Below are 27,298 nucleotides of genomic sequence, written 5' to 3'. Positions count from 1 at the left end.
TAAACCCTTGAAGTTGCAGATTGCAGTGTGGATGTGCATAATAAGCTTGTTTGGGCAGGGCGTTGAAGCCGGTGCTCCTAAACGCGTCCCTAGCATGGGCTGAACGTGCGTACGCCTGCATCTCCTGACGAGGGAGGTGTGGCAGTTGCAGGATTATCCGTTTTCCATGTTCTACTTACAATCCCTGCACCCCCCCAAAATAATTTACTCAAGAGGGGCTGGAAAGGGGAAAAGGAGAGAAGAAAGAGCCGCTTTTCCTCCTCACTTTTTTGCTGGGACTCCCTTTGAAGCTTTATTAATTTCTTTTTTTTTTTTTTCTTAACTGAATCTTTCTTTGTCCTCCTACCAGCATCATATTTATAGAGTCAAAGAATCGCTTTGTGTGTTTTTCTGCTTGAGCTGTGTTTCTGGAAAAAAAAAAAAAAAGTACACTGAAGAGATGGAATACGAGTTGCAGAGAGCGAGGAAGAGAGGGGGGGGGGGGGGGGCGAAAGAGAGAGAGATGAAGAAAAAGCAGGAGACAGAAAGAAAGAGGAGGTGTTTAGGAGGTGTGGGTGGGGGGGAGAGGATTTGGAGAGGGCGAGAGGCCTGGACTTAAAGCGTCATACCAGAACCTCGACGGGCCAATGGCGGCTCACCGTCGGACGAGCCCCTAGCTGTCCCGGCCAATCAATCTCCCGTTAACCTTGCACAGGAAATTCCCCTGCTTGTAGCCAGCACGCTTGTGAGCGCGCACACAACCGGAGTCCAGACATTTCCACCCGACGCGCAGCCACAGAGCTGTTTTTAGCACAAACACCGACCACACTTTCACAAAAGAAATGTAAAAAATAAAACCTTTATTTTATTAAGGCTTGAGTGATTTCAACATGATTTTTTTTTAAATTAGCTGTAGGATAATGGTGTAACCTTTAACCTTTCGTTGTTCAGGAATAGTCGTAGACAGACAGAAGAAAGGAAAGCAGTGAGTGGGCAGGTCAGGCTCTTAATGTGTGCTTGTGTATTTGTGGCTTGTACTTTGCTTATGGCTTTGCTGCTCTCAGCAATCAGCCTAAATACATGACATCATCCTTTCTGCAAGGCCCCCCTCCTCATCCTCACTGCCTCCTCCTCCTCCATCTCACACCACTTCTCCTCTCCACCTTCACCTCCTCCCCGCCTGCCTCACAGTGCCTCTGCTTTTTTTCACAGCCCCTCCTCATTCAACAACTCAGAACTCCCTCCCTCCCTCCTTCCTCCACCTTCACTTGTCTCATAGTAACAGGCAATTTTTCTTGCTGTGTCATTGTATGCAAGAGTTGAACTGGGGATGTGATGATAAATATAGAGGCAAAGCACCCCTGCTGGTGGCGTGAATGGAGGAAAAAAAAGACAGTTAATCTGAACACTGGTGCTCTGGGACTGGTGTGGCTAAGTCAGGTTAGCATTTCTGACTGGGTTTTACTGTATGGTGGGTTGTTGCGAATGGGTGTGTCTGCTTGAGGGGATGTCAACGCATGTTCTGTCGAAATTTGACACATTTTTGTAATGCGTTCAAAATTGGCCTTAGTTGATAAATTTTTGGGTAAAAACGCTACATTTCTGATAAAATGGCAACGTGTGACATCAGGAGAAGGAAGTATAGGAGTGAAACTAAATTGCTTTGCAAAAGTATTAGTAGGCTTTGAATATGTTCCCATTTTGTTATAATACAACTACACAATGTTGCACATTTTAGTAAAGGTTTAGTCAAATGTATTTTTCTCCCAACTTTTGTCACAATTTCAGTAATGAGTAATAATTTTAGTTTTAGGCCCCGAAACTAACAGTATTTGCGGATGTTGATTGGGAAGACACCTTCAGCCAGCTGTAGTTGTCATGCCAGGCCACTAGATGGCGCTGTGACTTTAGCATGCGCTCTTTAGCTTTAGCTTCCACCTCACTAGCTTCACCGTCTCAGTCTCCTATGGAGGAAGTCCTCATTTAGCACATATATTTCTCATCAGAAATTGTGATAATCTGAACAGGTATAAGTAGTACGACACCGTACGAAGTTGTCCGCTGTTATTTTTGTTGCCATCTGACCCTGAATGTACAGCCTAAACCCTGCAGCCGTGCGTTCTGCGCATGTGCGCAGAAACGAGAGGCTGGATGGCAACAAAAATATGTTTCGGCTTAACTGAAGAGCGGTTCCGTGTAAACGGGGCCTTAGTCGAGAATCTACTCGATTAAATTGATTGTAAATTTATCCAAGAGGCACGCTTTTTTACGACCTCTTGGGTCTTTATGGAAAATAATTTCTTGAAACCTTGCTGAAATATTTACTCTAGGGTGGAAGAAATAAAAGTTAATTTTACAACACCCAGAGGCACAAATTAATTGCTATTTTTCATTGCTTGTTATATAATGCAATTTTAATTACTTTTCCCTTTTTTCCCATTCTAAAATGGCCAAATCCTGGGGTGTGTATTTAAGCACAGTACACACACGATTCATCAAATTAACAATGGTGGAAGCAATGCCAGTAGCACAGGAGTCTCAGCTTTCCAAGTTCACATGTATCATTTTAAAATGCACAATTGGAATATTAACATTGTTACGGTACATATCACTTCTGCTATCATACAATATGATCATTTCACTTCTTTCCACTCATTGGATACCTTTCAAACTTTTCCCTCCTTCCCACTTGACTAAAACTTGTAACTATATTTAATCTCCCTGGACCATTTTTGCTGAATTTTTATTAGTTGGCGAAAAATTTCAAACAATGCTAATTCATCTTAGCATTAGTCATTCTGGCTTTTTTGTTCAGTTCTTCTTGGCAAAAACTACCAAAGCCCTAAATTAACACAATAACCATTTGCATTTGTGTGTTTTCCTGGGATTTTATATGATAGACCAAACAAAATGTGCCTGATTGTGAAGTGGGAGGGAAATTTATATGTTTTTTTTAAATGAGAATTTTAAGTTAATGTAGGAGTAAATTTACTGAAGGAGAGATATGCCAATAGTCAAAAAGGGGACACAGCAAATATGTGCAAGGTGTTCTGGCTAGATGGGACCAAAATTAAGCCTCCTGCTCCACATGACAGAATCTGCACCAGAAAACTTAGCACTGCATATAACAATACATATCTGGAACAAACGTTCGCAAAATTGTAAAACAGTCGAAACACTGAGTTCCTTTTGGATTAAAAACACACCTGCTTAGAGGTGCTTTTGCACCGTAATAAATGAAACACTAACCAACATTTTTGATGTGTGATAACGACACTTGGAAACATTTTAGATTTCAATAGATGATTTTTGTGTTTTTATGATGTAAAGCACTTTGAACTGCCTTGTTGCTGAAATGTGCTATGCGAATAAAATCTGATTTGATTTTGACATAACGGCGCCAAACGGGGGACATTATTTCCATCTACATATCCGACTAAAACGTTCCACATGAGAATTTAACATTAGAAGTTATAAGACCATATGAGTGTTGCTGCTACACGTGAAATTGGTTTCAAGGACGAGGTTTTTCTCACCGATGCGTGACACGGTACTAACTCTGCCCATCTGCTTTTGTTCTCACAGAAAGGTGTGTGGAGGACCATGAACTGGTGGTTCAGGTGCAGGCCTCCATGAGCAGCGACAGTAAATTCCTCTTCAGGAAGAACTATGCCAAATATGAATTCTTCAGGAACCCCCTCGTGAGTTTCTCGCATCCCTGATTTTACCTCTCCGTGACTTCTTGTTCTTAGCACGCAGCTCCTTTCTCACAAACACATGCACACACACACGCACACACACACTGCAGAGTCCTTCCAGTTATTATTTTTCCCCCTTGATTGTTTTGGGAATACACAGCTAAGGGTTAAATATATTGTGTTCACCTTAAATGTAACAAGACGATCACATTTTTACATTTTGTTTTCTCCTTGACTCTGTCTAGAGCAGTGGTTCCCAAAGTGTGGGGCGCCCCCCCTAAAGGGGGCGCTGTGCCATTGCAGGGGGGCGCAGTGCGGGAAGCGGTATGGATGAATGAAAAAAAAAAAAAAACAGTTACACAAAAGTGTTTCACTGTAAAGATGGTTTGTAGTTTGTTTTGTTGCAACCTGAAGTGTGAAATAAACTTCAGTGGAGTTTGAAAACAAAATGTGTGTTTAGGTTTATGTCTGGTTGAACGATGTGTGTGCCCAGTTGATTTTTTTACTCTTTTTTTTTTCTGGGGGATTTCATTGTAATACATAGGGGGGCCCATAAAATCTTTGGAAGCCACTGGTCTAGAGGAACTGAATCTGCTCTGTGAACCTGTGTTTCAGCACATGCTGCGTCTGTCATGTTACAAGTACATTGACTATAAATCAATGCTCACATGCTGATGTTTGATGTAATGTTTCACCATCTTTAGGTCAGTATGTCAGGAGGCAAACAGTTGACTAGCAGTAAACATTTAGCTATCATTTAGGCACTTTGAGCTGGTGCAAAGATTTCATTATGCTGCCTGCAAACGGAGCATTTCTGTGGTTTATCCACTGCTGTGAAGGTCCAGTCCACACATTAATCTTCTTTTACTTACTGTAGAAGTTCTGTTTTTAAATTTGAAATACTAATAATGTGACTTTTTTTCTTCTAAAAAGGAATACATTTTTTGTATTTTTACTTAAAGCACTTAAGTTTTTATTCAACTTTTTAAAATGTATTAAATAATGAAAAGTTTAAGTAATTAAAGTTGCATACTTATGCTAACCCATAAGGCTGTTTATTTCATGGAATACTTTAAAATAACTTGTCACTTAAAATATTTGAGATGGAATATTCAGGAAAGAAACAAAATGGATAATATTTCTTAAACCAAACTTTCATTTTATGACTTAATTAATTGCACCGTATCCAACTTGGAGACGGTGCCAACTCAGTTCAGTTTGACAAATCAAAAATAGCTTCACACTAAAATGTATTAGAACAGCCAAGATGGGTTAGAGTAATGGGATTTATTGATTATACAGATCTGGCTGGGTATGTTTGGAAAATAAAACAAAATCTTTTAGGAGGTTAACTTATGACTAAGGTTGGGAGCAGTTCTATTTTCTGGCTTTTTTTCCTCAATAAATACATTTTCATTTTAAACCATTTACCTTTATGGTTTTAAATAAAGGTGAAGGCCATTTACCTTTATTTAAAACCAGTTTCAAATGAAACCAGTTTTTTTCTTTTGCATTTACTCATGCAATCTTTGTCTGATACTAAAACCGGTTTGATCTGAAACATTTAATTGGAATGAAAAAAAAACTGCATGTAAGCAAATATTTGTCCATTATATGCAAATATAAGGGAAAAAAAATAAGTAAATGTCCAATAAAAGTGCCAGTTTGCTAAGAGAAGGTGTGTAAGCATTGTTTAGCTGGAAGCTCGGGAATATTAACAACACAGTGACTCTGAAACGTGTTAAGTTCCCACTGGATTTTCTCATGATGAACAAAACTACTCAACATATTAAAAGTAACTCTCTGCTGGCTCATTTAGGAGGTAAGCTGGGTGGATATTTGCTGCAAAGAAGTGGAAGCAAAAGAATCAGAGCTATTGAATAGGACCCAGTAAATCAAAGCTGCACAGTGTTTGTTTGTTAGTGATGCAGCCTGCAATCATTAAAAAAATTAGGAAAAAATTTAATAAGTAGGAAAAAATCATTTTCAAGCTTCTTTTTTTTTGTTAACTCAAGTATCGCAGCAGCTTGACATGCAGTTCTTCAAGTCTCAGTAACCCGGTGCCAGCCAGCCGGGCAGCGTTAGCTACCCTGCATGGCATCTATCTTCTGGTGATGTGAACTCAGCTGGGGGCTCTCTGCAGCTGTATAGAATGACATTACTGCCGGGATGATTTAGGTGTGTGTCAGAGCCAGCAGGTGATCTCAGCCCTGTGGTAATGAGCACAGTAAAACAGCAGAGTGCTGGCTGCAGCCTGTCAATCACGCTAAGAGTGGCGCTGCTGGCTAAAGGGGATTACATCAGCGGGTGAGATCATACTGCATCTACTGCAAGGCTGGAGTGCCTTCTTTCACTTCCCACCACTTAGCGTTTGAGCCCTCGTGCCCATTACACACACACACACACACACACACACACACACACACACACACACTCACTCGCATAGATCTATTCTGTAAAAAGAGATGCTGTCCTCTCTTAGCTCTTGCATGCTCTAAGTGGTTTCAGGTGACTGTCTTTCTTTGTCCCTTTCTCTGACAGTCATTGTCAGCATGTTGGTTTGTGTCCTTCTTTCCCATCCAGAACTTTTTTCCAGAGCATATGGTGGCTTTGTGTCATCAGTCTGACGGTTCGATCCCTCAGTCACAGCTCTTACAGGTGAGAAAGTTACCTGCTAAGAAGTTAAAAACTAATTTAACGTCCTAAAGATTCGCTGTAAATATCACTTGCGTCTCATCGGATGCCCAGATTGCTTTGCGAAAGTATTCAAACCTCTTGAACGATTCTCATTTTGCCACGTTTCAAACCCAAACTCTAAAGAAATGTATGTTGTTTGTGGTTTTAAGTGTCAGACCAGCACCAGGAAATGCATATTTGTGAAGAAGTGGCCAATTTATGAACAAAAGTGATGCGTGTCTTTAAATGCTGTAAGAATCTGAAAAGTGTTTCACACATTTGTATTTGTATTGCAAATGGCTCAAGCTCTGTCAAATTTAATAAAAACGCATCCGTGAGCATCTAATTTGAAGTCTTTCCATAAATTCTGAATTGAAAGTAGGCCTGGACTTTGACTAGGCCATTTTATCAGACTGCAAAAACACAAAATTTAACAAAGTAATTTTGATCTGGTTTCTAGTTCAAATATCTTAGTACACTTGAAATAAGACAAAACTAAATTACAAGTAACTATACAAGATATAATAGCTTGTTTTAGATCAATAATTCCTTAATATTGATGAAAAAGTTCCAAATATAAGTGAAATAATCTGCCAGTGAAACTTACCTAACTTATAATGTGAGAAAAATGTCTTCTACAACAAACTAGACCAAAAATACTTGGTACAATTTTGGGATTTTGCAGTGCAAAAATATGCAAGCATACGATTAAATATGATTTGATCTCTGGATTTGTGCTTAAGGTTGTTGACCTTTGCCCCCAGTTTCAAGTCTTTTACACTTTCCAAATTTTTTAGTGCAAATGTCTTGGCAAGACTTGGAAAAACAATTTTCCTAAGTGAAACAATCTGCCAGTGGACCAAGTACTTGTTCATCAATATTAAGGAATTATTGATTTTAAACAAGCTGCTACGTCTTGCTGAAAAGTCACTTGTAAGTTAGTTTTGTCTTATTTCAAGATAAAATTGAAAAGTTACATTTTCGTGTTAAATTTGATGGCTGGAAGCAAACACAACTTGTTACAGAATAGTTTCAACAAAAGCTTTCTTGTCGCCACTCCTCCATTAGAGCCAGATTTGTGGAGTGCACAGCTAATGGACCGACTGTCGATATAATCTCTCATGTAAGATCTGAAAATGGTCAAGAGGTATAAACATTTTCGAAAGACTCTGTAAATAAGGAAGTTACAATCCTGACAGCACACCAGGCAAAAGGCATTTCAGGTTAAAAACCTGTGGAAATGAACGTAACAATTATAGCAGAATTACTTCTGCTGTAGATCAGCAGCACAAAAAGAGCGCCAGGCTTGATAGGTATAGCTTTATGTTCTGCCAGTTGAAAAGTAAAATAAAAGTATAATACATTGAGACAAAAATGGACAGGAGACTTTATGAATAATTTTCTTCATTTAATCATGTACGTAATCCATCCGTACCGTTCTTGTTTGATGTAATTTTGCTTTTAATGTTTATTTTTAGAATTTTCTGAACTCCAGCAGCTGTCCTGAGATCCAGGGCTACCTGTATGTGAAGGAGCCAGGAAGAAAGTCCTGGAAGAAGCTCTACATGTTCCTGCGACGCTCAGGCCTTTATTACTCAACTAAAGGAACATCCAAGGTGAGAAACATGTTTTTTTTTTCTCCTCAACTAATAAGATGGCGTACCAACTTTTTTTTTTCTCATTTATAGTCTATAATCTCTGTTTTCTTTCTGCCACTGTCCCACAGGAACCCAGACATCTGCAGCTGCTCTCAGATCTGGAGGACAGTAACATTTACACCATCATCACTGGGAGGAAGCTTCACAACGCCCCTGCAGACTTCCAGTTCTGCATTAAGGTACACCCTGCGTGTTTTCTACCATCTTAAGCGACTTCTCCATGAGAGAACAGAACTTTGTGTCGTTGGGTTTAGCGATCTGAGCCGTTTCTTCATCACAAAGACGTCCCAGTTTAGGCGCCAACTTGTGGTCTTTAATGCCACCTCTTCATTATAAGAGACTCTGCTCCCTCTTTGCTTGCAGGGTATCATGTGTGTATCTGTGTCAGAGGACACGAGGGTTAACGCCGCCCACCAGGGGGTTAAACATAGTCTCTGCTCCACGCGTTATCTGTGGTGGGTCACCTGCTGATCTGGGATAAGCCTAGTGGGATAAGCTCTGGATGGTAGAGCAAGTCGCCCCCCTCTAAACCTTTCAGCTCTCTTTTACACTTGATGGGGGCTGGGGGATCGAAAGGTTGCTTTAAAAGAGGAAATATTTTTCTTTTTTCACCATTTAACTCAGTTTTTATTGGTCATGGATAATGAAAAACTATGAAAAGGCTGAAGATGTGTAAATAAATGCATCTTCAACACTTTCTAACCAAAATTCAGTGTAAGTACATTTATTTAGTTTGGACAAAAACAACATTTTAAGTAATAGATTTGTGCATTTCCCGAGTATCACCAAAGTGTCATGTTTTGTCACTAATAGATTATAAAAACAAAACACAAAAAGCAAAAGAAAACAATCGTGTTTGTTGGCTCTGATGTGTGGTTGGAAGATCTCGTTTCATTGGAAGCTCAGCCTGTCATAATAACATTTACTGGACAATAAATTGTCCCAGTAATTATTCAGATAAACAATAATGTTGTTGTTTTGAGGCCGTTTTCAAGTCATTTAATGATAGTAACCGCAAAACAATGCAAGTTTGCTCTGCCAGAGACCAATAAACTTTAATTTTGCATAGAACATTTAATACTGGATCTGGGAGACATCTTAAATGTCCAAAATAAAACGTAGCAACCAAAGGGAAATAAAAATCCCGCACAACTGAAACCATAAATAACATAGACTATGAAGTCTCTGTAAACTCAATTGCCCTTCCAAAATTATCCTTCATCAGAAAGAAAATTATCAGGCTCCTTTTAATTTATCCTGTGATCAATTGGCTATTGGGACAGGCTTATTGGAAGTTCATTTTGTTCTCAAAAGTCAAAATTTCCTGGTTGGGAAAAAAATCCATGGAACCTCTCTGAAGTCCACTTTTCAGGTGGCAAAGATGGACGTTTTTCACCAACACCAACCACTAAATCCAACATGGTTACCATGCATTTAAAAGAGCAATACTAGCTGCAGCGATGCATGTTTTTGGCTGGATGAACATGCAACCTTCACATTATAGGTTGTTTTAAGACAGTTGACTTGTTTTACCTTTTTAAATAATTGAAACCAGCTAAAATATAACCAACGAGGTCTGAAACTAACAAGTTCAAACATGCACACAACATAAAATCTCCTCTTTAATGAGCAGTTACACAATTTCACTGGTCATTTTTCAGGGCTCAGTTGTTGCGTCCCACAGTATCTGTCTTTTTAAAGATACTGTTGGAAGCTTTTGAATTCTCCAGACTGAGATATTTCATAATAGCCGTTGTCAAAATCCCTGTTCCCTCTGAAGACACGTTGTTCAAATCGAGATCATTAAAGCGCGACCCCGGTGTTACGAAACATAACGGTTTGAATACTTTTGTGTGCCACGGATTCGGGGCTCGGCCGTGTTTGTGTTCCCAATGTGTTTCTCATTAATTTCAAGCCCCGCTGTGTCCTCTGCTTGGTTGACAGCCCAATAAAGCCAGGAGTGACTGTAAGGAGCTCAAGATGTTGTGCGCCGAGGACGAACAGAGCAGGACGTGCTGGATGACTGCCTTCCGACTGCTCAAAGTAACGACGACTCTTTTATTTGTTTTGGATTCGAGTCTGCGGCTCTAACAGCTGACTCCGTCTCCTCTGCCGTCTCCACAGTACGGGATTGTCCTATACCAGAACTACAATGTGCCCCTGCAGAGGAAGGCTAACAACTCGTCTTTCTCTGGGCCCGTGGTGAGCATCTCCTCTCTGCCGTCGTCCCATCACCACCCAGCTGTCACGTTTCCCTACTTGGCAAGAACCAGTCCATTGTGATCTAGGAAAAACAAAACCCTGGGCCACGAGAGCTAGTTGAAATATTTCTGGCCAAACATTTGTCACGTTGTGCTTGAGGGACAGAGGAGTGAAGGCCTACTGCAGGGGTCTCAAACTCCAGTCCTCGAGGGCCGCAGTCCTGCAGTTTTTAGATGTGCCACAGGTACAAAACACTGGAATGAAATGGCTTAATTACCTCCTCCTTGTGTAGATCAGTTCTCCATAGTCCTGCTAACGACTTAATTATTCTATTCAGGTGTGGTGCAGCAGAGGCACATCTAAAAGTTGCAGGACTGCGGCCCTCGAGGACTGGAGTTTGAGACCCCTGGCTGTAAAGGAAACATTTATTAAAATGTCACACAGTCACTTCACTGAATAAAAAAATTATTACCGGAGTTAGAAATAGAAATGAAAATAGAAACTGCATTTATTGTTCTGCAAAGAGGAAATTCAGGTGGAGCAACAGATATGAAATTACTCACAAAAGGTTTTTAAACAATGTATAAAAAGAACAAGATTAATAATAATGTTACACTGTACAAATAAGTTGAAGTTTCAAACTGATGACTTGAACTATTTTGTATCTTTTTGATGGCTTGTACCTGCTGAGCCTGATGTGTCAAGTCAAAATTCATAAATAATAATATACTGTACAAGATTATAACAAAAACTGCTGTGCAGTTATTAGAAAGGGATTCCCCCCTAAAAAAATCTACATCATGTGCATTTGTATTAAACATAAAAAACAACTGCGGAACTGTAAAAAACTGCAGGTAACAGAAGTGCACCAACAGTGGAAGTTAGTAAAACAAAAGGTGTTAAAAAATGTTGCAAAAATTTGTTTCTGATGGGAAATGAGACAAAAACCTATAAAAAGTATTGATTTAATGCAAAAGTTGCCAAAATAAATAAACTAAATAAAAACGGAAACAACAAATAAAATCAATGTTTACGACTCTGTAAACAAAATGGATAGTTAAGATCAAAGCACCAGACTGAAGACTTTCATCATCCAGGCTTTTTTTGGTGGGAAGAGAAATAAGAGGAAAACAATAAATTATGCAAATGGAAATTATTGAGCTTGTTTTAATTTATCATGCCATTAATTGATATATTGCTCATTACGACAGACATACAAGCGGGTACGCCCCAGTTTGTGTTTGTTACATGAAAACCCTATAAAATATTTTAAAAAGTTTAAAAAGTTGGTTATAAATGTTGCAATTTTTGACATTTAGTTTGATTCACAGTTTCTAGAGCTTTTTCTCGTCAGCACAAAATATAATCAAAACATATTTCATGTTAAGAAAAAGCTTTAGTTTCAGAATAAATTTTTTGTTCTTTTTTAAAAAAAGAGGTCTCTGATTATTAGAAAAGCCTTTCCTCTGAGGTTCAAAGGGAACGTGGACGATTTAAGCCGTATGGTCAGAAATCTGGGCTTGTGCTTTTCCTCAGAGGAGCATTTGTGGATTGACTAAAGTGGGTCTGTGTGCAGACAGGATTTGTCATGCTTCAGTGACTGCGTCTGGCTTGTTTGACCTCTAACCCTTTTTTCTACCCCTCTGTCTTCCCCCCCACTCCAATCACTACAACTCAACCCCATTTCTCGTGCGTCCCTCCCCCCACGCACTCCGCCTCTCTCCGCCTTTCCTCCCGACAGCGGAGCGTATCCGAGAACTCGCTGGTTGCCATGGACTTCTCGGGAAGAACCGGCCGCGTCATCGACAATCCCGTCGAGGCCCAGAGCGCCGCCCTGGAGGAGGGACAAACTTGGAGGGTAAGCAGGTTTATAACCTAGAAAACAATAAAAGCTGACCTTTTTGAATTTTACCTTGAGGTCAGTGTTTTGGATTTACTCGTCGCGTCTCCTCTAGTATTCCTCCTCACTCTGCTGAGGATTTCATTGACACAGACGGGACTTTTTGTTCTGACAGCGATTAATATCGCTCTGCCTCAGTAATTCCTACACTTTATTTGACTTTCTACACCAGGTAGTGCCTCGTCAGCCTTGGAGGAAAAGAAAATACTATAATGTTTGCATTATAGCATGACCAGAGACAAATAAAAACACCTGATGCATTTCTTATGAAATCCTGGATTTAAATGTTTGTTTGCAGGTTAAAATGAACATAAGCAAAAGTTTTGAATGAAAAGTTTATTTGGAAGAAAAAAAACATATGTAATCTACCACTTCTCTCAAAATTCAACTTACTGTAATGATACAGTATATCATTTAAATCTGCTCTGTTTGGTAATAAACTTTAAAACTAGAGATGCATCGTTATCGGTCCTGATAGTGGAAGAAATTATAGATCTGGTATCTGCGACCGATCTATTCAGTCTAGTTCTATGCTTAGTTCTCTGAGCGACTTCATGCTTTATTTATTTTACATTATAGTTGGAACTCCTCATTGCTCTTTCTGAACCATTTGAACGTTGAGGTTTGATGCAGGTCACTTTTGTCAGTTTCAGCTTCTTTATTATTTATTTCACATTGGCTGTTAAGCTCCTCACTGAACTGAACTGAACAAATAAAAGTTGTTTATACAAGTCTGTGAAGTTATTGTTGTATCTAAGTGTTCTGTACTGGTGGAGAGTTACCTAATAAGTTTGTAATAAAGTACATTTATGTCTGGGTTTTTTTTTTTTTAAAAAAAAAGAAAAGTTTTGCGTTAACTCAGCTCTGTTTCTCTACATTGGATCGGTATCGGACAATACTTGACTTCAGATATCTGTATCGGAGTATCCAGTTTATTAGATAATGTACATGTAAAAACCCAAAGAGTAATTCCTCCTTTAGTTATGTACTTAATGGGATTTGATTTTTTCTTCTTACTTACAGAAAAGAACCCACCGTATGAATGTCCTGGGCAGCCCCAGCCCCCTGCACCCATCCTCTATGAACACAGGTACTCCCACTGAAACCACTAACACCAGTCTCCCTGACAGCCTTCCCCCAGCACCCCTTGTAGTCGCACACATTTTTGTTTCTCCTCCCAGTCATCCATAGGACACAGGTGTGGTTCCACGGTCGTATCATGAGAGAGGAAGCCCACAAAATGATTATACAACAAGGCCAAGTAGATGGGTGAGTTCACAGATTGTTCATAAAATTAAGACGTTTTATAAAATGTACCAAAAAGGGGACGAAAAAAAAATAAGCAAGGGAATATTCTTCTCTTTGACTTGGCAGCATCAGTTTTGAAAACAAAACAAAAGGAAGTTTTTTTTCCATCAAGCATTTGTCAGTTTTTAAATCCTATTTTACTTCAAACTTAAGTATTTGCCAGCTTTTAATTTTTTTCTTTTGTCCACTTTCCTGTCAGGTTGTTCCTGTTGCGGGACAGTCAGAGTAATCCCAAGGCATTCGTGCTCACCTTGTGCCACCACCAGAAGATCAAGCACTTCCAGATCCTACCGGTCAGTAAAGCAAAGCAAACAAACTCCTGATAAAAACTACAGCATCGCTACTCGTAAATGTCAGCCCGGTGTTTTACATAGTTGCAAAAACAAAGTAAATAAATAAAATGACAGAAGATGAAAAATATTGTTTTTCATTAGTGACGTTGATGCTTCCTAGATTTCAGGTTGTAGGAAACAAAACAGGAGATGCAGAAAAACCTTTTTCCCCGTTTTAACTCGTTTTACTGCATAAGCTGATAATAGATGTCCAATTCTGACACCATGGTTTTGGCATTAGTATGAGTTGGTTTTTCAGCTTTACCAAATTCAAAACACATTCTTTCGCTTCACATGATCAGCAACCGGATGTTACCACTGGAGCAAACCACGAAGAAGAAGGCGACAGGAAGTAGATGGAGGATGATGGCGCACCGTGTGTTTTAACGACTTACTGTGTGAAAAAACGTATTCACACGTAATTTTTATTGTGTATCTTATACAATTGGAAAACAGCAATTGTGAAATTGTGTTTCTTTGTCATTAGCGGAATATTGAGTTTCGGGCACATTTGTAACGTAGACGCAGCTTTAGGTGCAACCCTGATAGCACAGTGAAGAACAGATCTGACCAACTGGTAACCTATTAGGATTGATGAAGTCTTAAAATATCACCACCACTTATAATTCTGATCATTTTATTCTGCTTAAAATATATAAACTAATATTGCTTTTTTTTTTTTTTACCTAAAGATTTGATCCAAAAAAAAAAAACCATTCATGAGAAAGATTCAAACTCCTTTTGCTCGAGCTGAAAAGCGGTTTTTGGTTTTTGTCACTTCAAGATGAATTTCAAGGACGTCCAAATTCTGAGTTTGTTGCTTGCGTGAATAAACGAATCGAAGCTCCAGCAGGTGGAGAACTTTTTTTAATCTGACGTGCGGCGCCTGTGCTCCTTGCCCTGCAGGTCGAGGAGGACGGCCAGGTTTTCTTCAGCCTCGACGACGGAGCCACCAAGTTCACGGACCTGATCCACCTGGTGGAGTTCTACCAGCTCAACAGAGGAGTGCTGCCCTGCAAGCTCAAACACCCCTGCACCGCTGTGGCCTTGTGACACTTCACCCACCTGACACAGCTCTCCCCCCACTTTTTTTGCACATCAGAAGATTTCCCCCCATTGCCTGCTCCCTCACCGACTAGGCGGGTTTGAGGAGAAAGAGAGAAGGAAACAGCAGAAGGCCATGGGGTTTTTGGGAGCGGACTCGGCTCCGGCACCTGGTTTGTGGTGTTTTTCTCCTCCTTACTGCCGTTTGGACTGTGGCGTCGCGGCGATAGCTTTGTCCGGCTCCAGCAACATCCCTGTTTTTTTTGTTTTCCCTGGAGGGTCCTGTAGGTTCGTCAAGCGCCAAAAAAGAGTTGTGAAAACGCAAGACCACTACAGCGACATGTTGTACAGCAGGAGTGTTTTAGGGTCTTACGAATTGCTCTCCCAAACCCAAACCCCCTTCTCCTCCCCTTCAGGCCGGATAAGCTGTGGCGCCCGCAGGGAGCGCCACCCTCTGACTTCCTCACTGATTATCAGGGATGGACGGGAACCTCGCTGGCTCTGACTGAAACCGGATCCAGGAGTTTCTCAACCTGTGCAGTCCAGTCTGGATAAGCTGACACCCCCGTCCCTCTCTCCTCATCACATTAGCGGGTTGAAAGTGACGTATCCACAACCCCCCTCCAGCTCCACACATGTTTTTTGCAACCCCCCAATCCCGTCGCCTCCACAGAAGCTCCAACGGTTGGGACAGACTGATGGACGGACGGACGGAGGGAAGAAGCTCCCGAAGGCGAGACGAGCAGAGCAGCGGCGATGGCGAGGGTTCGCTAAAAAGAAAAAGAAAAAAAAAAAGGACAGAGGAATGTTTAATCAGGAAGGCCGTAACAAGCCTCTCTTGTAGAGTTAATTACTTGATGTCATTTAATGCTGTTTTTTATTCATGTCAATTCAATGCAGAACTAGTTTTGCACTCCTGGGCGGACAGGCAGCAGCTCTCTGGCTAAAGCGAAGCCGCCTCCTTTTTCTCCTCCGCTCCGTTTCTGCAAAAGGCGCGCGCATGCGAGTCTCCGCCCGCTCCGCTTGGACGACGACGGGACGACGGCGGCGGCGTGTGAGGCGGAGATCCAGTTGATCATGCAGCTCCCATCAGAGAGGCTTAGGAGCGTCTTAAAACCTCTGGTGTGGCTCGCATCGTCATCATCAACACCACCACTGCGATTTAATGAATGTGCTCCTGAACCAGCTGCAGCTCCTCAAGACTCTGAGGAAGAGGAGGAGGAATACTAATTTTATAGACTCCTGAAAAGTGTCCAGCCCCCCAAACTTCTACCGTTTCTTTGTGTTTTTCTTTTCTTTTTTTTTTAATCTAAAGGGTTATATTTGTCGGTGAAACTGTTTCTGAATGTTTTCCTGAGTCTAATCCGAGTTCAGTGCTTGCACGTTTGAATCATTCTGATTGTGGTTGGAGCTGTCCCGTTCGGATCCTGACCACTGTTCCCTCCTACAAAGCAACAAAAGCACTCTCGTAACTTTTTTTTTTTTTTGTGGTTTCGTTTTGTTTTTTAACTTTAAATATGGAATTTGAACAAATGACTTGAAATGTGAACCCGGTCGTCCGTCGACCGAGCTTCACTTGCCTTAAGTGAAAATGATGAGCCATGCGTATGAAATTGAAGAAGCGATCTTAAAATGCACATACAGTGAGACGTTTGCGATTTGAAGGCAGTGGCAGGACATCTGGAGTGACTATGTGAACCAGCATGTTGAGAGATAGCGCTAGATTTTGGGAAATGATCTTTCTTGCTTTTTTTTTTTTTTTTTTTTTTGCCACTTTTAGAGCTGTATGCTAAATATGGAGTTTTTTTGGTTTTGTTTGCGCTTGTAAATTTATTAAAAATAATTTGAGATTTTAGTTGAACAAAAGCTTGAATTTTACTCTGAGATTATAAACTGATATTTAAGTGACACGTTAATGAAAAAGCATTAACGTTTTTGTTTTGATTTTTTAAAAATATAAATTAGGATTTTTTTTTTTCCCCAGAGCTACATTTTTGGGTGCTTGTGCTATCTTGATTGTCAAAATTATTATATTTGTTATTATTTTCTTTTTTTTTTGTGTCCTGAATTTTTACCCACATCCCTCATGTTCATTTTTTTTTATTGATGAAAGATCACAGCTTCATATTTACCATACAGGCAATTATCTTGTCTTGAGTCTTGAACTTTAGGCCACAAATTTATAGATTTTGTAGATTTTAAATTAAATTACGTCAAACTAACAGGACCCACATGACAATGGGTATGTTTACATGCACTGCAATATTTCTATTAACCCAGATTGGAAATTTTCCTGACTGAAGGCTGACATGTTGGGTATTGGTTTCCAAAATTGCCAAAAAATGTCGTAAATAAATCATTCAATAAGTTATTTTTCCTTAAGCCAAAAAAAACTCTGAATGTTTCCCATAGCATTCAAATTGTTTTTAAATTCATAAGGTATTTATGTAAAATTAGTTGAAATCTGTTTTAAAAATAGTTATATAAGTATTAAGTTTTCTCATGGTTTATTTGTTGCGGGACACAAAAAAACCCTTTAAATGTCTCTGTGGCTTGTCACACAATGTGTGATTGGTTTATTTGCACAAACTTCAAACCAATAATCTTCTTGAGAGCAACGTTAGCCCCACCCACTTATTTAGATGGGTAAGGCTCCCTTTGAAAATAAATGAGCTGCTGTCCTTTAAATGGATTAATAATAGCAAAAAATAATGCAGGAAACGTATTCTAATTGTAAACATTACAGTTCTAATGTATTTGTTAAATTATAGATTTTATAAATTATTTTTGTGTTTTTCATGTATTCGTTAAAGAAAGTAACATATTTAAGTAACCATTATAATGATTTATTGTTTATGAAATTTGGGCGCTTTTGGACTTCCGTAATAACCAGCCTTTGCCGTCACCGTACTTTATGCAAGCTCGAAAACGGCTACAGTGAAACCACTTGCCCGGATTTTGTCACATCTACAGTTGGAGTAACAAAAAGTTAAAACCATTGGGATCCTGACTGAGGTTGTGTTCTGCCATCTTTAACGTAAAAGTGAGGAGCGTACATGGTAACATGGTAACGGCGAGGTAGCGGAGCAAAAACTGTAAGTAGGACCGGCATGAAAATGTGGAGAAAGTCTGCCTGCTGTTGGGTATGATGGAGGATCTGTGGTGCTGTGGGCCTGCTCCTTTTCATCATCATCAATCCTGAATTAAACTGGACCTTTTCAATAAAAATTAAATGATAGACCAGAATAATAGAAAAAAAGCTTTTTCCTGCAGTCATCTTATTCTCCAGACATAAATGTTTTAGACAACCTGTTGGATGAGCTAAAGGAGGAGGATCTAGAGCAGATGTATGAAAAGAAATCCATCCATCTGTGAAAGGGTTTAATAAAATATTAATTTTATGTAGAGAGAACTGTGTGTGTTACTCATGAACACTGGAATTGTCCATATTATAAAGTAAAGATTTGAAAGATTGCTGTGCATGTAAACTTTAACTAGACATGTTTTAAAAAAGAATCCAATTCTGGTGAACCTCCTTGGTCTTAATGCAAGCAATAAAGGTCACATTATCCAGATTTAGCAAAAAATCCTAACATTGTTTCAAGCTCCACAAATTCAAGGACTAAAGCCTTTCGTTATTGTTGAAATTGTTCATATGTTTATTTCTGAAAAATCACCGTCAAAAATAGTTCAATTTCCCCCTATTATTATAAAGAAGTACATGAAAAGTTTTTTTGTTGGTTTAGCAGAAAAGCTAAATGTGAGAGTTTTCATCATTTATTTATATGTAAAAAAAATAAGACGAGGGGCGTTTGGAGGAAGTTCTGGCCTGGTTCAGGTCTTTTTTACAAAACATTTTCATTATTTTCGGAGCAAACCGTCCACCGGCTGAACACACCGGAGGATCACACAGCCTGTCAAAACAATAACACTAGAGGTCATTGAGAAAAAAAACAAAACAACCAAATTGAAATAAAACCGGCGTGAATTACTCAGAGAAAAGACGAGACTATCATAATAAAATGTAGCAAGCTTCTGTAGTTTCATAGAAGTTCACTTTAAATTTTTGTTGTTTTTTTTTTGTTGCTTTCTACTATCTACACAATTTATGGAAGACACTGAAAAAGACGCTGCGGGAAGTTGCTAAGAAAGGTGTGGCTAAGCGTGAAGTGGATCGGTAAAACTTGTGCTGTTGGTGTAATTCATCTCAGAAATCACAGAACAAAAGTTTCCATCGACAGATTTGATCAGACGGCTTCCATAATTACAACTTTTTTTTGTTTTTGTTTTTTTGGGGATTTTGAGGAGGTAAAACACTTTCCTGCTCCGCCTCCCGAAAGAGAGTTATAGTTAGTGCGCGTGTGTGTGTGTGTGTGAGAGAGAGAGAGAGAGAGAGAGAGGGCACCTTCCCAAAAATAAATAGATGCTGTGTTTTGTCACTGATCCACAACTCGCCAGTCGCCGAATTCCGGTTGAGTAGCTCTGTGCTCCACCCATCTATGTCCAGCCAGTAAGCTATCATTTCATAAACATGTAGAACAATTTTTCTGTTTGGCATATTTTAATGCCAAAACTACTTGCTATCTTTTTATTGACATGTTAGAGGAGCACTGCTTGCCAGATGGCTGAGATCAAGTGAAGATAAAGATTCAGAGCAGACAGGAGTTTATATGGAAGCACAGCGCTGGCAAAAGTATTCACACGTTGAAATGTACTATCACAGATGTTTTATTTTTATTTGGGTATTTTTGGAAACCAAGTGCATTATACCTCTGAACTTTAACTGGGACATTGTAACATAAGAATGTCCAAAACTCTTTGTTTCCTGGGCCAAAATTGTGAGCTCAAAAGTAACAGCGAGCCAAAAAATATAGAATTTGCACAAAGAATGTTGTAATTTCTTTTTTTTACCTTCTCATCAATAAACTAAGCATGAACTATTTTCATTGAACAAAAAATTTAATTTTGTTTTTTGGCGATCCGAAACGGTTTTTGAATCCAGTTTGCCTATTATTTTGGGTTCAATTGAGAAAAAAAACTGAAAAACGTTCCCGTCTGTTTTCGGCAATAAAAACGGCATGGAGGTCAGTCTTGATTTGGAAAAACTTGCTGTATTTGGCCAAGTTTTCATACAGCAATTAAAAGCAGATTTGGTGTACTTTAGAGTATCAGTAGATGAATAAATGTGGTCCTAGTTACCATGGTGATAGAAGGAAAATATTGTAACTTTGTATCGAATCGAACATTTTTGTAAGTAGATTTGGATTTAAAAGTCGTAGTTTTGTCCTAATTTATTCCGGAATCGCGGTCCGCAAATGGCCCTCGGGCCTCACTTTGAACACCCATTCTGTTATAGCAACCGGCTGAACGTGCACAGCGTTTTCATCCAGGCCAAAAATTCAAATTTTAGTCTCTTCAGACCAAACCGCCTGCCTCCGTGTATTTCTCGGTGTATCATGGCAGAAGAAGTAAAAGTTTAAAGGGGTGTGAATACTTTTGCAGAGCACTGCTTCCCAGCATTCCCAGCGCTCATCTGTGGATTTTTATTGGCCGTCTGAGAGGAGCAACGCAAACCCCACGCCGTCCTCTCCTCCTTGCCGCTCTACCATGTAATCCTTACACAAGTCCAAGTGTTTTAACATACAAAGTTAAAAGTGTCGGCTGTTTTCTAAAGTGTATGAAGCTATGGAGAAGTAGATCTAACACTGTACCTAGGTCACAGATCACTATGTGTGGGGGGAGGGGTGTTATGGTTTCACTCGTAATACCGTCAATTTAAGGCAGATGTATGTTGTCCTTTTTCTTTGATTACTTGATTGTGTGTATGCTGACATGTCTGCCATCTGCACCGCAGTATATACAGTGTTAATTGTTTTGGTTTTTTTTGTGATCAAACTGGATTTTATTTTCTGAACATTAGTGCATATAAGCTGACAGGCTGTCAGAGTATCCAACTCTAAAGCCACATCTTGTAAAGTCCCCGTTTTTTAATTTTTTTATTTAGGTTTTATTCCCCCCCCGACTCTTATCTCATCTCTCATAAATGTTTATGATGTTCCACTTATCAGTATGTGGCGCTGTTTCATCGAGAGCACACACATTACCATTTATTCCATGGTGATCTTAGTTGTAGCTTTTGTACACTTTTCACTACAAGTAGTTCAAAGATAAGCTTTAGCTCGAGAGGATTTTTTTTTTTTATATATCCATATACTCATGTTTTAAGGTGCATAACTAACTTCTTAGATCCTGTTTCTTCTTGACTAAATTTCTCAGCAGGTGCCTCTTATTACACAGTAACAGTCCTTTAACCGGCAGCCGTCCAAACGTTGCGTTCACGTACCATCAGTGAGGTGCCGTGAAGCGTACCTTTCTGGAGCTTACAGGTCAGCATCAGCTACACGTCCCCGTTGTGTGACTCATGCAAATAAATGGAAGAGAAAAACAAAGTCATGAGTTGGCTGTGTGTTATTGTTGGGTTGAAATCAACATAAGCTGAAGTCAAAATAAAACATTTCAGGGAATTAAGGAGAAAAAAAAAACGTGTTTTTTTTTTGGGTTTTTTTGTTCTTTAAACCCCTCATGGCTTTGCTTCATATTTATCTCTGCAACTCTTGGATCTACATTGTATCCTATTCAGGTATTTTTGTACAAATAAGGGACTGATATATTCTCTGTTTATTGGAAAGTAGAATAAAAGACATAATTGCTATAAACCAAACATGGCTCAACCTGTTATGTGTTGCTCTCCTCCCATACAACTTCGAGTGAGAAGGAGGCCCGATCGGAGCGCAGTGTGTGCCTTCGCAATCTTTCAATTTTTGTACGTTTGTGACGCTGTAACCACAAACTCAGATTTTATTTTGTTGGGATTTCCTTTGATAGTGGATCAAATTATACATGGCTTTAAAGGGGTCAGTATTATTCAAAAATAATAATGTGTTGTTATTTTGAATAATACAAAAAAATACATAGCATTGTAAATTTTTGAGAATTACATCATGTCATAATATTATTCCTTAATCAAAAACAAACCTGGAGTGTTGCCTTGATTCTTTCATGTATGTTTGAGAAATCGTTTAATCTCCCATAGCAACCATCCAGCTGTGTGAAATGCCTGGTTGGACTTTTACTCCGCCTTCTCAGAGATGCTGTTTCCAAGCTTCCGACCTTCTGGCTCAAAGAGCAACCCTCCCGTGCAACTCCCTTATTTATCTCCTTCAGACTAGCCAGCAGCAATTAGCAAACACCTGGTAACTCTGCGCGTCTGCTGTAACACAACATAACACGTTACAGTGTAACACGTGTTGCTTTGTTATACATTTAACACATTACATTGTATCATGTGTCTCTGTGGACATGTTGCAATGTAGCACAGTGTAACATATGATACAATGTAACACGTCACAGTGTAATAGTAACAGCCTACATTGTAACATGTTACAATGTAACACGTAACTTTGTAACATGACATTGTATCACATTACGATGTAAGACATTACACAAGTAACACGTTACCCATGTAACACGTGTTACATTGTACGATCAGATAAGACATTCCTATCTATAACAGAAATAATGAATCCTCCTCTCCCGTTAGAATAATGAAATCACAGATGATGGTGAGCTCAAGCAACATGAAGCCTCGCAGTCTTCCAGGGACAATACTTTGCAGCGAGCTACCTTTTCTCAGGTCTTCAGCTCCCTCTGCTGGTCAAACACTGTACTACAACAGTACAGCAACAGAATGATTGGGTATTGATATTCAGTCATTCATTGTTTTTCTGTGTTCTTACAGCTACAACATATGATCAGACAGTCATATATACTGTATGTGTGTGGGTGAACTTGTAATTGCAGCTGATGTACCACACTCTGACCACTAGACGGCGCCAAACGCTTATAGCCGTATGTATATGGGAGCATTTGTGGTTAACGTACGCTACATTGGCTTTAATGGAACAGAACTGATTCTAATTCATCTCATAAAAACACTAAGAATTTTGTTTCTGAAAAACGTGAATAATAATTCAAAACCGTATTAAAAAGCTGCTGCTGATCCAAAACGCTGCTGCTGGCTTTCTCACTAAAACCAGAAAGTTGGAGCAGATCACACAAACGCAAACACCTGTAGCTTAGAGAATAGACTTTAAAATACTGTTAGTTTATAAATTAGTTTATAAAACGGCCTAGCACCACAATACATTCCTGTTGTTGTTGGATCAACCTTCCAGACCCCTCAGGTCTTCCGGTTCTGCTCTGCATCCCCAGAACCAGAACCAAAAATGGAGAAGCAGCTTTCAGCTTCTTGCACCACAAATAATGGCAGCTGTACAGAAATGCACATCATACGTTACTATTTATTCACTCCTTTGAGTTTCCCCAAGTAAATGAAGCAAGTGGTTGTGTTGCAGCAACATATTTTTAAAAAGCAGGTCATGTTTGTTCATTATGTTTAATTTTCAAATAACTGATGACAAAATGAGAATATTTACAAGGGAGACTATGATGAGCTGTACAAAGAAATATACATGCAAAGATAAAAAAAAAAAAAAGAGAAAAAAACACAATGTGGCTGCAAACATGTAAATAAAAACAAATGCAACAAAAAAAAAAAAGGGTGGAAAAACTAAAACTGAGGTATCCAGTCCAAGTTTCCTTGTTTTGAACGGCATGTGCACAATTATATCACATAAATAATAATAATTTTAAAAAGCTAACAGAGGGCTCATCCCACCCTCAGTTTGTTACTTTCATTTCCAGAAATGTTCTGGCGAACTTCCAGGGAGATTTTATAGTTTATCCGAGAAATTTATAGAAGAAACATTTTGGCAGCGAGAAAGAAGACAATTAAGGAAATAAGACCATTTAACTCCTAATTCATTGAGTTAATAATAAGAGCTAGTTTCTGTCCTCAAGCCTCCTGCCTATTTAAAAAGGAAAAGAAAAAGAGACTAATCTAAGAGTGCATCCCTCCCACCACTCCTTGTTTTTTTACTCTTGTAAACAATCATTTCAAAAAAGGTCATTGATTATCTAAACTTACTCCAATAAAACTTTTTTCCTAAGTACTATAAAGCTAGAGCAACTTTGGTGTACCAATACTACAGAGGCATACAGTACAAAACGTGTTAAATTAAGTTTTGATCAGACCGAAATCCTTAAAATGAACCACATGATTGTAGGTCGTGACCCCAGTGAGGCCTGGCGGTCGGAACAGCCAACAACACAAACTACCAGCAGTGCCTGCAGTACCAAGTACATCCTTTTCTCTAGATTTATTACAGATACAACAGATGTCTTCATAAATAGTTGCATAAAATGTTAAAGCCGCAACATTGCACATGATAATCAAACAGAACGTACGGTGAGTGCATTTACAGAGAAAAAAAACAACAACAAAAAGAAACCAAAACAAAAAGAAAAAGAAAAATTTCTCCTCCGGGGGCTTCCCACATTCGCTTGGTTTCCCTGGCGACCCACAGCCGTCGCCGAGGCTCCGACGGCCCCGCGTCCTGAAAGCAGGAGTCCGTCATGAATGTGAGAGGGAAGAAGGCAGAAGTCTATTTACAAGGTAAGGCTTAAACATGTCGCTGTCTGCGCAGCGCAGCTTTTGTTCTGCAGGGGGCGCCATTCCTTCTGGGGGTTTGGACGGTGCGGTGGCGGCGGCGCACGCAACATGGTCAACATGGCATCTCATGATGATGGGTTTAATAAGCAGAACGTCTGAAGTAGTACAGCCAACTTTCAACATTTTATTATTTATTTATTTTTACTTTAAAACAAACGGATGGTACTTTTGTGTGTTTTTCTTAAATATATCATTTCTATAAGATAGAGCTGCTTCTGCAAAGTGTCAGGTATAGCTTTAGTGTAAAAGAATAAACAAAACGTCCGTGCCGGTCCTTGGCGACTTTTTTTTCCCGTCGAGGCTTGTTCAGACAGCTCCTCCAAATCAGCTTTGACTCCCACCAAGGAAAATAAGTTACTATATTAATGATTCTATTCATCCTTTTTAAAAAAATTTTTTGTTTGTTTGTTTGTTTAAAACTAGAAAATCTCAGCAAGCAGCAGTAGACGAGGGCATCCGTTCTGTCAGGTTGGTGATGTTCTCTGGGGCTCCGTAGCTCCAGACTGAACTACCAGTGGTACCACAGGGGATTCTGGGTTGTGAAGGAGGATAAGATCAGCGAGAACTCTGGGAAATCTGGGGATGCTTCCTGCTGCGCCCGCGGCGTTCAGATCCGAGACTGAAGGCGGCTCTGGATGAAGCTCCGGACTCCTCCGATGGGCCGTGCGTCCGTCTGGTGCTTCCTCCTGTCTATGAAGGAGATGAGGCGCGCCGTGTCCAGGCATCCCTCTCCGCGGCCCCGCCCGTCCCCCGGCGGGGCCTGCAGCCACGGTTCCTGGAGGCACAGCCCCGCCGGCGGCCTCCGGCCCGGGTCAGTCCGTAGCAGCAGGCGGACGAAGTCTCTGGCGGCCTGGCTGACGCCGTGGAAGTAATCCCTGGGGAAGCTGAAGTCCAGCCTGCAGATGTTGAGGCACGTTTCCTCGGCACTCTCGTCCAGGAACGGCGAGGCGCCGCTCAGCAGCACGTAGGTCACCACACCCAGGCTCCACAGGTCGGAGGTCAGCGACACGGGCTCCCCCAGGACCAGCTCCGGGGAGGCGAACTCGGGGCTGCCCAGCAGAGGGTGGACGTAGTGGGCGCTGTTGAGTTGGACCGCATCTCCGAAGTCGGTGAGTTTGACCACGGGCTGGGCGCTGGCGTTGTGGGCGACCAGCAGGTTCTCAGGCTGGAGCAAGAGAAGAAGAGCGCCACATTGTGAACAGTAAATTCATTCTTCACAGACTTTATCTGCCAGGGCAAAGGGTGGGAAATGATAAATTTATCATTTATTATGATACATTTCCAGAAAAGACTTCCAGCTATGATTAAAGAAAAGGTGGAGCTGGATTTGAAAGGAGGAAACGTTCATGAGGGATGGATACACTAGGATGTTAAGCAGAGTCACTAAATCTGCTAAGAAACTTACTTTTACGTCCAGATGCACTATTCTGCAGTTGTGCAAGTAGTGTAAAGCTTCTAAAACACTTTGCAGGTAGGAGGCCACCTTCTCCTCCGTCAGGTTCCCCCAGCTCACTATGTAGTCCAGCAGACGACCCTGATCAGCCCTGAAGTCCGAAAAATCATTAATAGATTCAAAAGATTGAAGAATCAACTCCAAATAAAAACTGGGTTTTTTTCTCCCTCTGTGTATACGGCACTCACATCTCCAGGACGATAGCGTAGCTGCTGGGGGTTTCAAACGTGTCCACCAGGCTCACTATGTGCGGATGCTGCAGTCTCTGAAGCAGGTTGAGCTCCTGAGTCACCTGGTCTCTCTTCATCAGCTTCTTGTTGACGTGTTTGACGGCCACCGTCCGTTTGGAGCCCCGGTGATCGCAGCGTTTGACGACAGAGAAGCGCCCCCTGCAGACAGGAAACGCACACAGTTCAATTCAAAAGTCCTCTAAAGCTGTGTTTTTCAAACTGGGGCCGCCGGGGGGCGCTGTGGGGCGCCTCAGAAAGATGGAGGGGAGATGAGAAAAAGAAATGCAAAAATAAAAAAAAACAATCTAGAGCTGGTTTTTTAATCCGTTTTCTTGTTTGTTTGTTTTTTAATGAAATATAAGTTAAAATAATTAATTTCACTGTTAATTCTGATTGGCTGAAAGTGAAATTAATTTTTGCTCCTCAAGCTACAACAGCCAGCAAGACATGGAGAAAAAAACATAAGAACTGAGAGAATAAAACAAAATTTGATATGTAATATTGCAGATTAATCCCATTTTCTTATAATCAAAAGAGGGGATTGTGATGAAAAACTGTATTTTATGAAAATATATCAACTCATGGCCATAGAAATCAGACGGTCGGATTCAGCATTTATGCTAAATGAATGTAATAACTTTTGAATAATGAATAGAAAACATTCGAAAAGTTGATATTTCGTTACGTATTTTGTAGGAAAGCGTTCCTGAACCGAGGTTAATGCTCTTTGGAGAAAGTAGAATGGAAAAGTTTGGGAGCTTCTGTTCTAACAGAGTATTTTTAGGAAAAAGCCAAAACACAGATTTGCAGTGAAATGATGCCGGGTCTCTTACCTCCCCAGTTCAGCCACCTCAGTGTACTGGGACTCAAAGTTGTCCTTCCAGCTCACTCTGAGTCCATCAGTGGACACGGCTGAAAGCAAAAGACACACACCTGCATCACACACCACACCCGTCACACACCCGGCGGTCGCTGTCATGGCTTTACGCTCTCACCCAACACTCTGAGGCTCGCTGAGGACGTCACGCTGCCCAGCTCGTTGGTCGCCACGCACGTGTAAACGCCGTCGTCCTCTGCGGCGGCGCCGATTATCCGGAGCGTGGCTTCACCAGCATCGCTAAAATGACAAATGTATTTTTACAGCAAGGCTCCCAAAGAACCGACTTCCTGCATCTGATTGACTGAAA

General features: G+C 40.3%; 2 protein-coding genes across 12 annotated transcripts in view; one reads left to right on the top strand and one right to left on the bottom strand.

Moving 5' to 3' along the window:
- Positions 1 to 21,518, top strand: part of LOC114155305 (growth factor receptor-bound protein 10-like) — a 54,599-nt gene extending 33,081 nt beyond the window's left edge. For all 4 annotated transcript variants that reach the window (XM_028035131.1, XM_028035129.1, XM_028035132.1 and 1 more), the window contains 12 exons: positions 3,565 to 3,680; positions 6,261 to 6,335; positions 7,832 to 7,969; positions 8,080 to 8,190; positions 9,956 to 10,054; positions 10,136 to 10,213; positions 11,955 to 12,071; positions 13,137 to 13,203; positions 13,295 to 13,382; positions 13,621 to 13,714; positions 14,660 to 18,394; positions 20,982 to 21,518. In XM_028035131.1, coding sequence (XP_027890932.1) covers positions 3,565 to 3,680; positions 6,261 to 6,335; positions 7,832 to 7,969; positions 8,080 to 8,190; positions 9,956 to 10,054; positions 10,136 to 10,213; positions 11,955 to 12,071; positions 13,137 to 13,203; positions 13,295 to 13,382; positions 13,621 to 13,714; positions 14,660 to 14,806 — 1,130 coding nt within the window. In that variant the 3' untranslated portion in view covers positions 14,807 to 18,394; positions 20,982 to 21,518. The remainder of the gene's footprint in view (positions 1 to 3,564; positions 3,681 to 6,260; positions 6,336 to 7,831; positions 7,970 to 8,079; positions 8,191 to 9,955; positions 10,055 to 10,135; positions 10,214 to 11,954; positions 12,072 to 13,136; positions 13,204 to 13,294; positions 13,383 to 13,620; positions 13,715 to 14,659; positions 18,395 to 20,981) is intronic.
- Positions 21,519 to 23,233: 1,715 nt separating this feature from the next.
- LOC114155298 (triple functional domain protein) overlaps positions 23,234 to 27,298 on the bottom strand; it is an 82,667-nt gene continuing 78,602 nt past the window's right edge. For 7 of the 8 annotated variants that reach the window (XM_028035104.1, XM_028035108.1, XM_028035106.1 and 4 more), the window contains 5 exons: positions 27,107 to 27,228; positions 26,945 to 27,023; positions 26,070 to 26,270; positions 25,834 to 25,972; positions 23,234 to 25,593 (listed from right to left, as the gene is read on the bottom strand). In XM_028035104.1, the coding sequence (XP_027890905.1) occupies positions 25,036 to 25,593; positions 25,834 to 25,972; positions 26,070 to 26,270; positions 26,945 to 27,023; positions 27,107 to 27,228 (1,099 nt within the window). In that variant the 3' untranslated portion in view covers positions 23,234 to 25,035. The remainder of the gene's footprint in view (positions 25,594 to 25,833; positions 25,973 to 26,069; positions 26,271 to 26,944; positions 27,024 to 27,106; positions 27,229 to 27,298) is intronic. The other variant, XM_028035105.1, reaches the window with a different exon arrangement.

This window comes from Xiphophorus couchianus, chromosome 13, assembly GCF_001444195.1.
Source record: "Xiphophorus couchianus chromosome 13, X_couchianus-1.0, whole genome shotgun sequence".
In the NCBI taxonomy this organism is placed as follows: domain Eukaryota; kingdom Metazoa; phylum Chordata; class Actinopteri; order Cyprinodontiformes; family Poeciliidae; genus Xiphophorus; species Xiphophorus couchianus.
The sequence above is the reverse complement of the archived record's forward strand: the minus strand, read 5'-3'. Positions and strand labels throughout refer to the sequence as shown.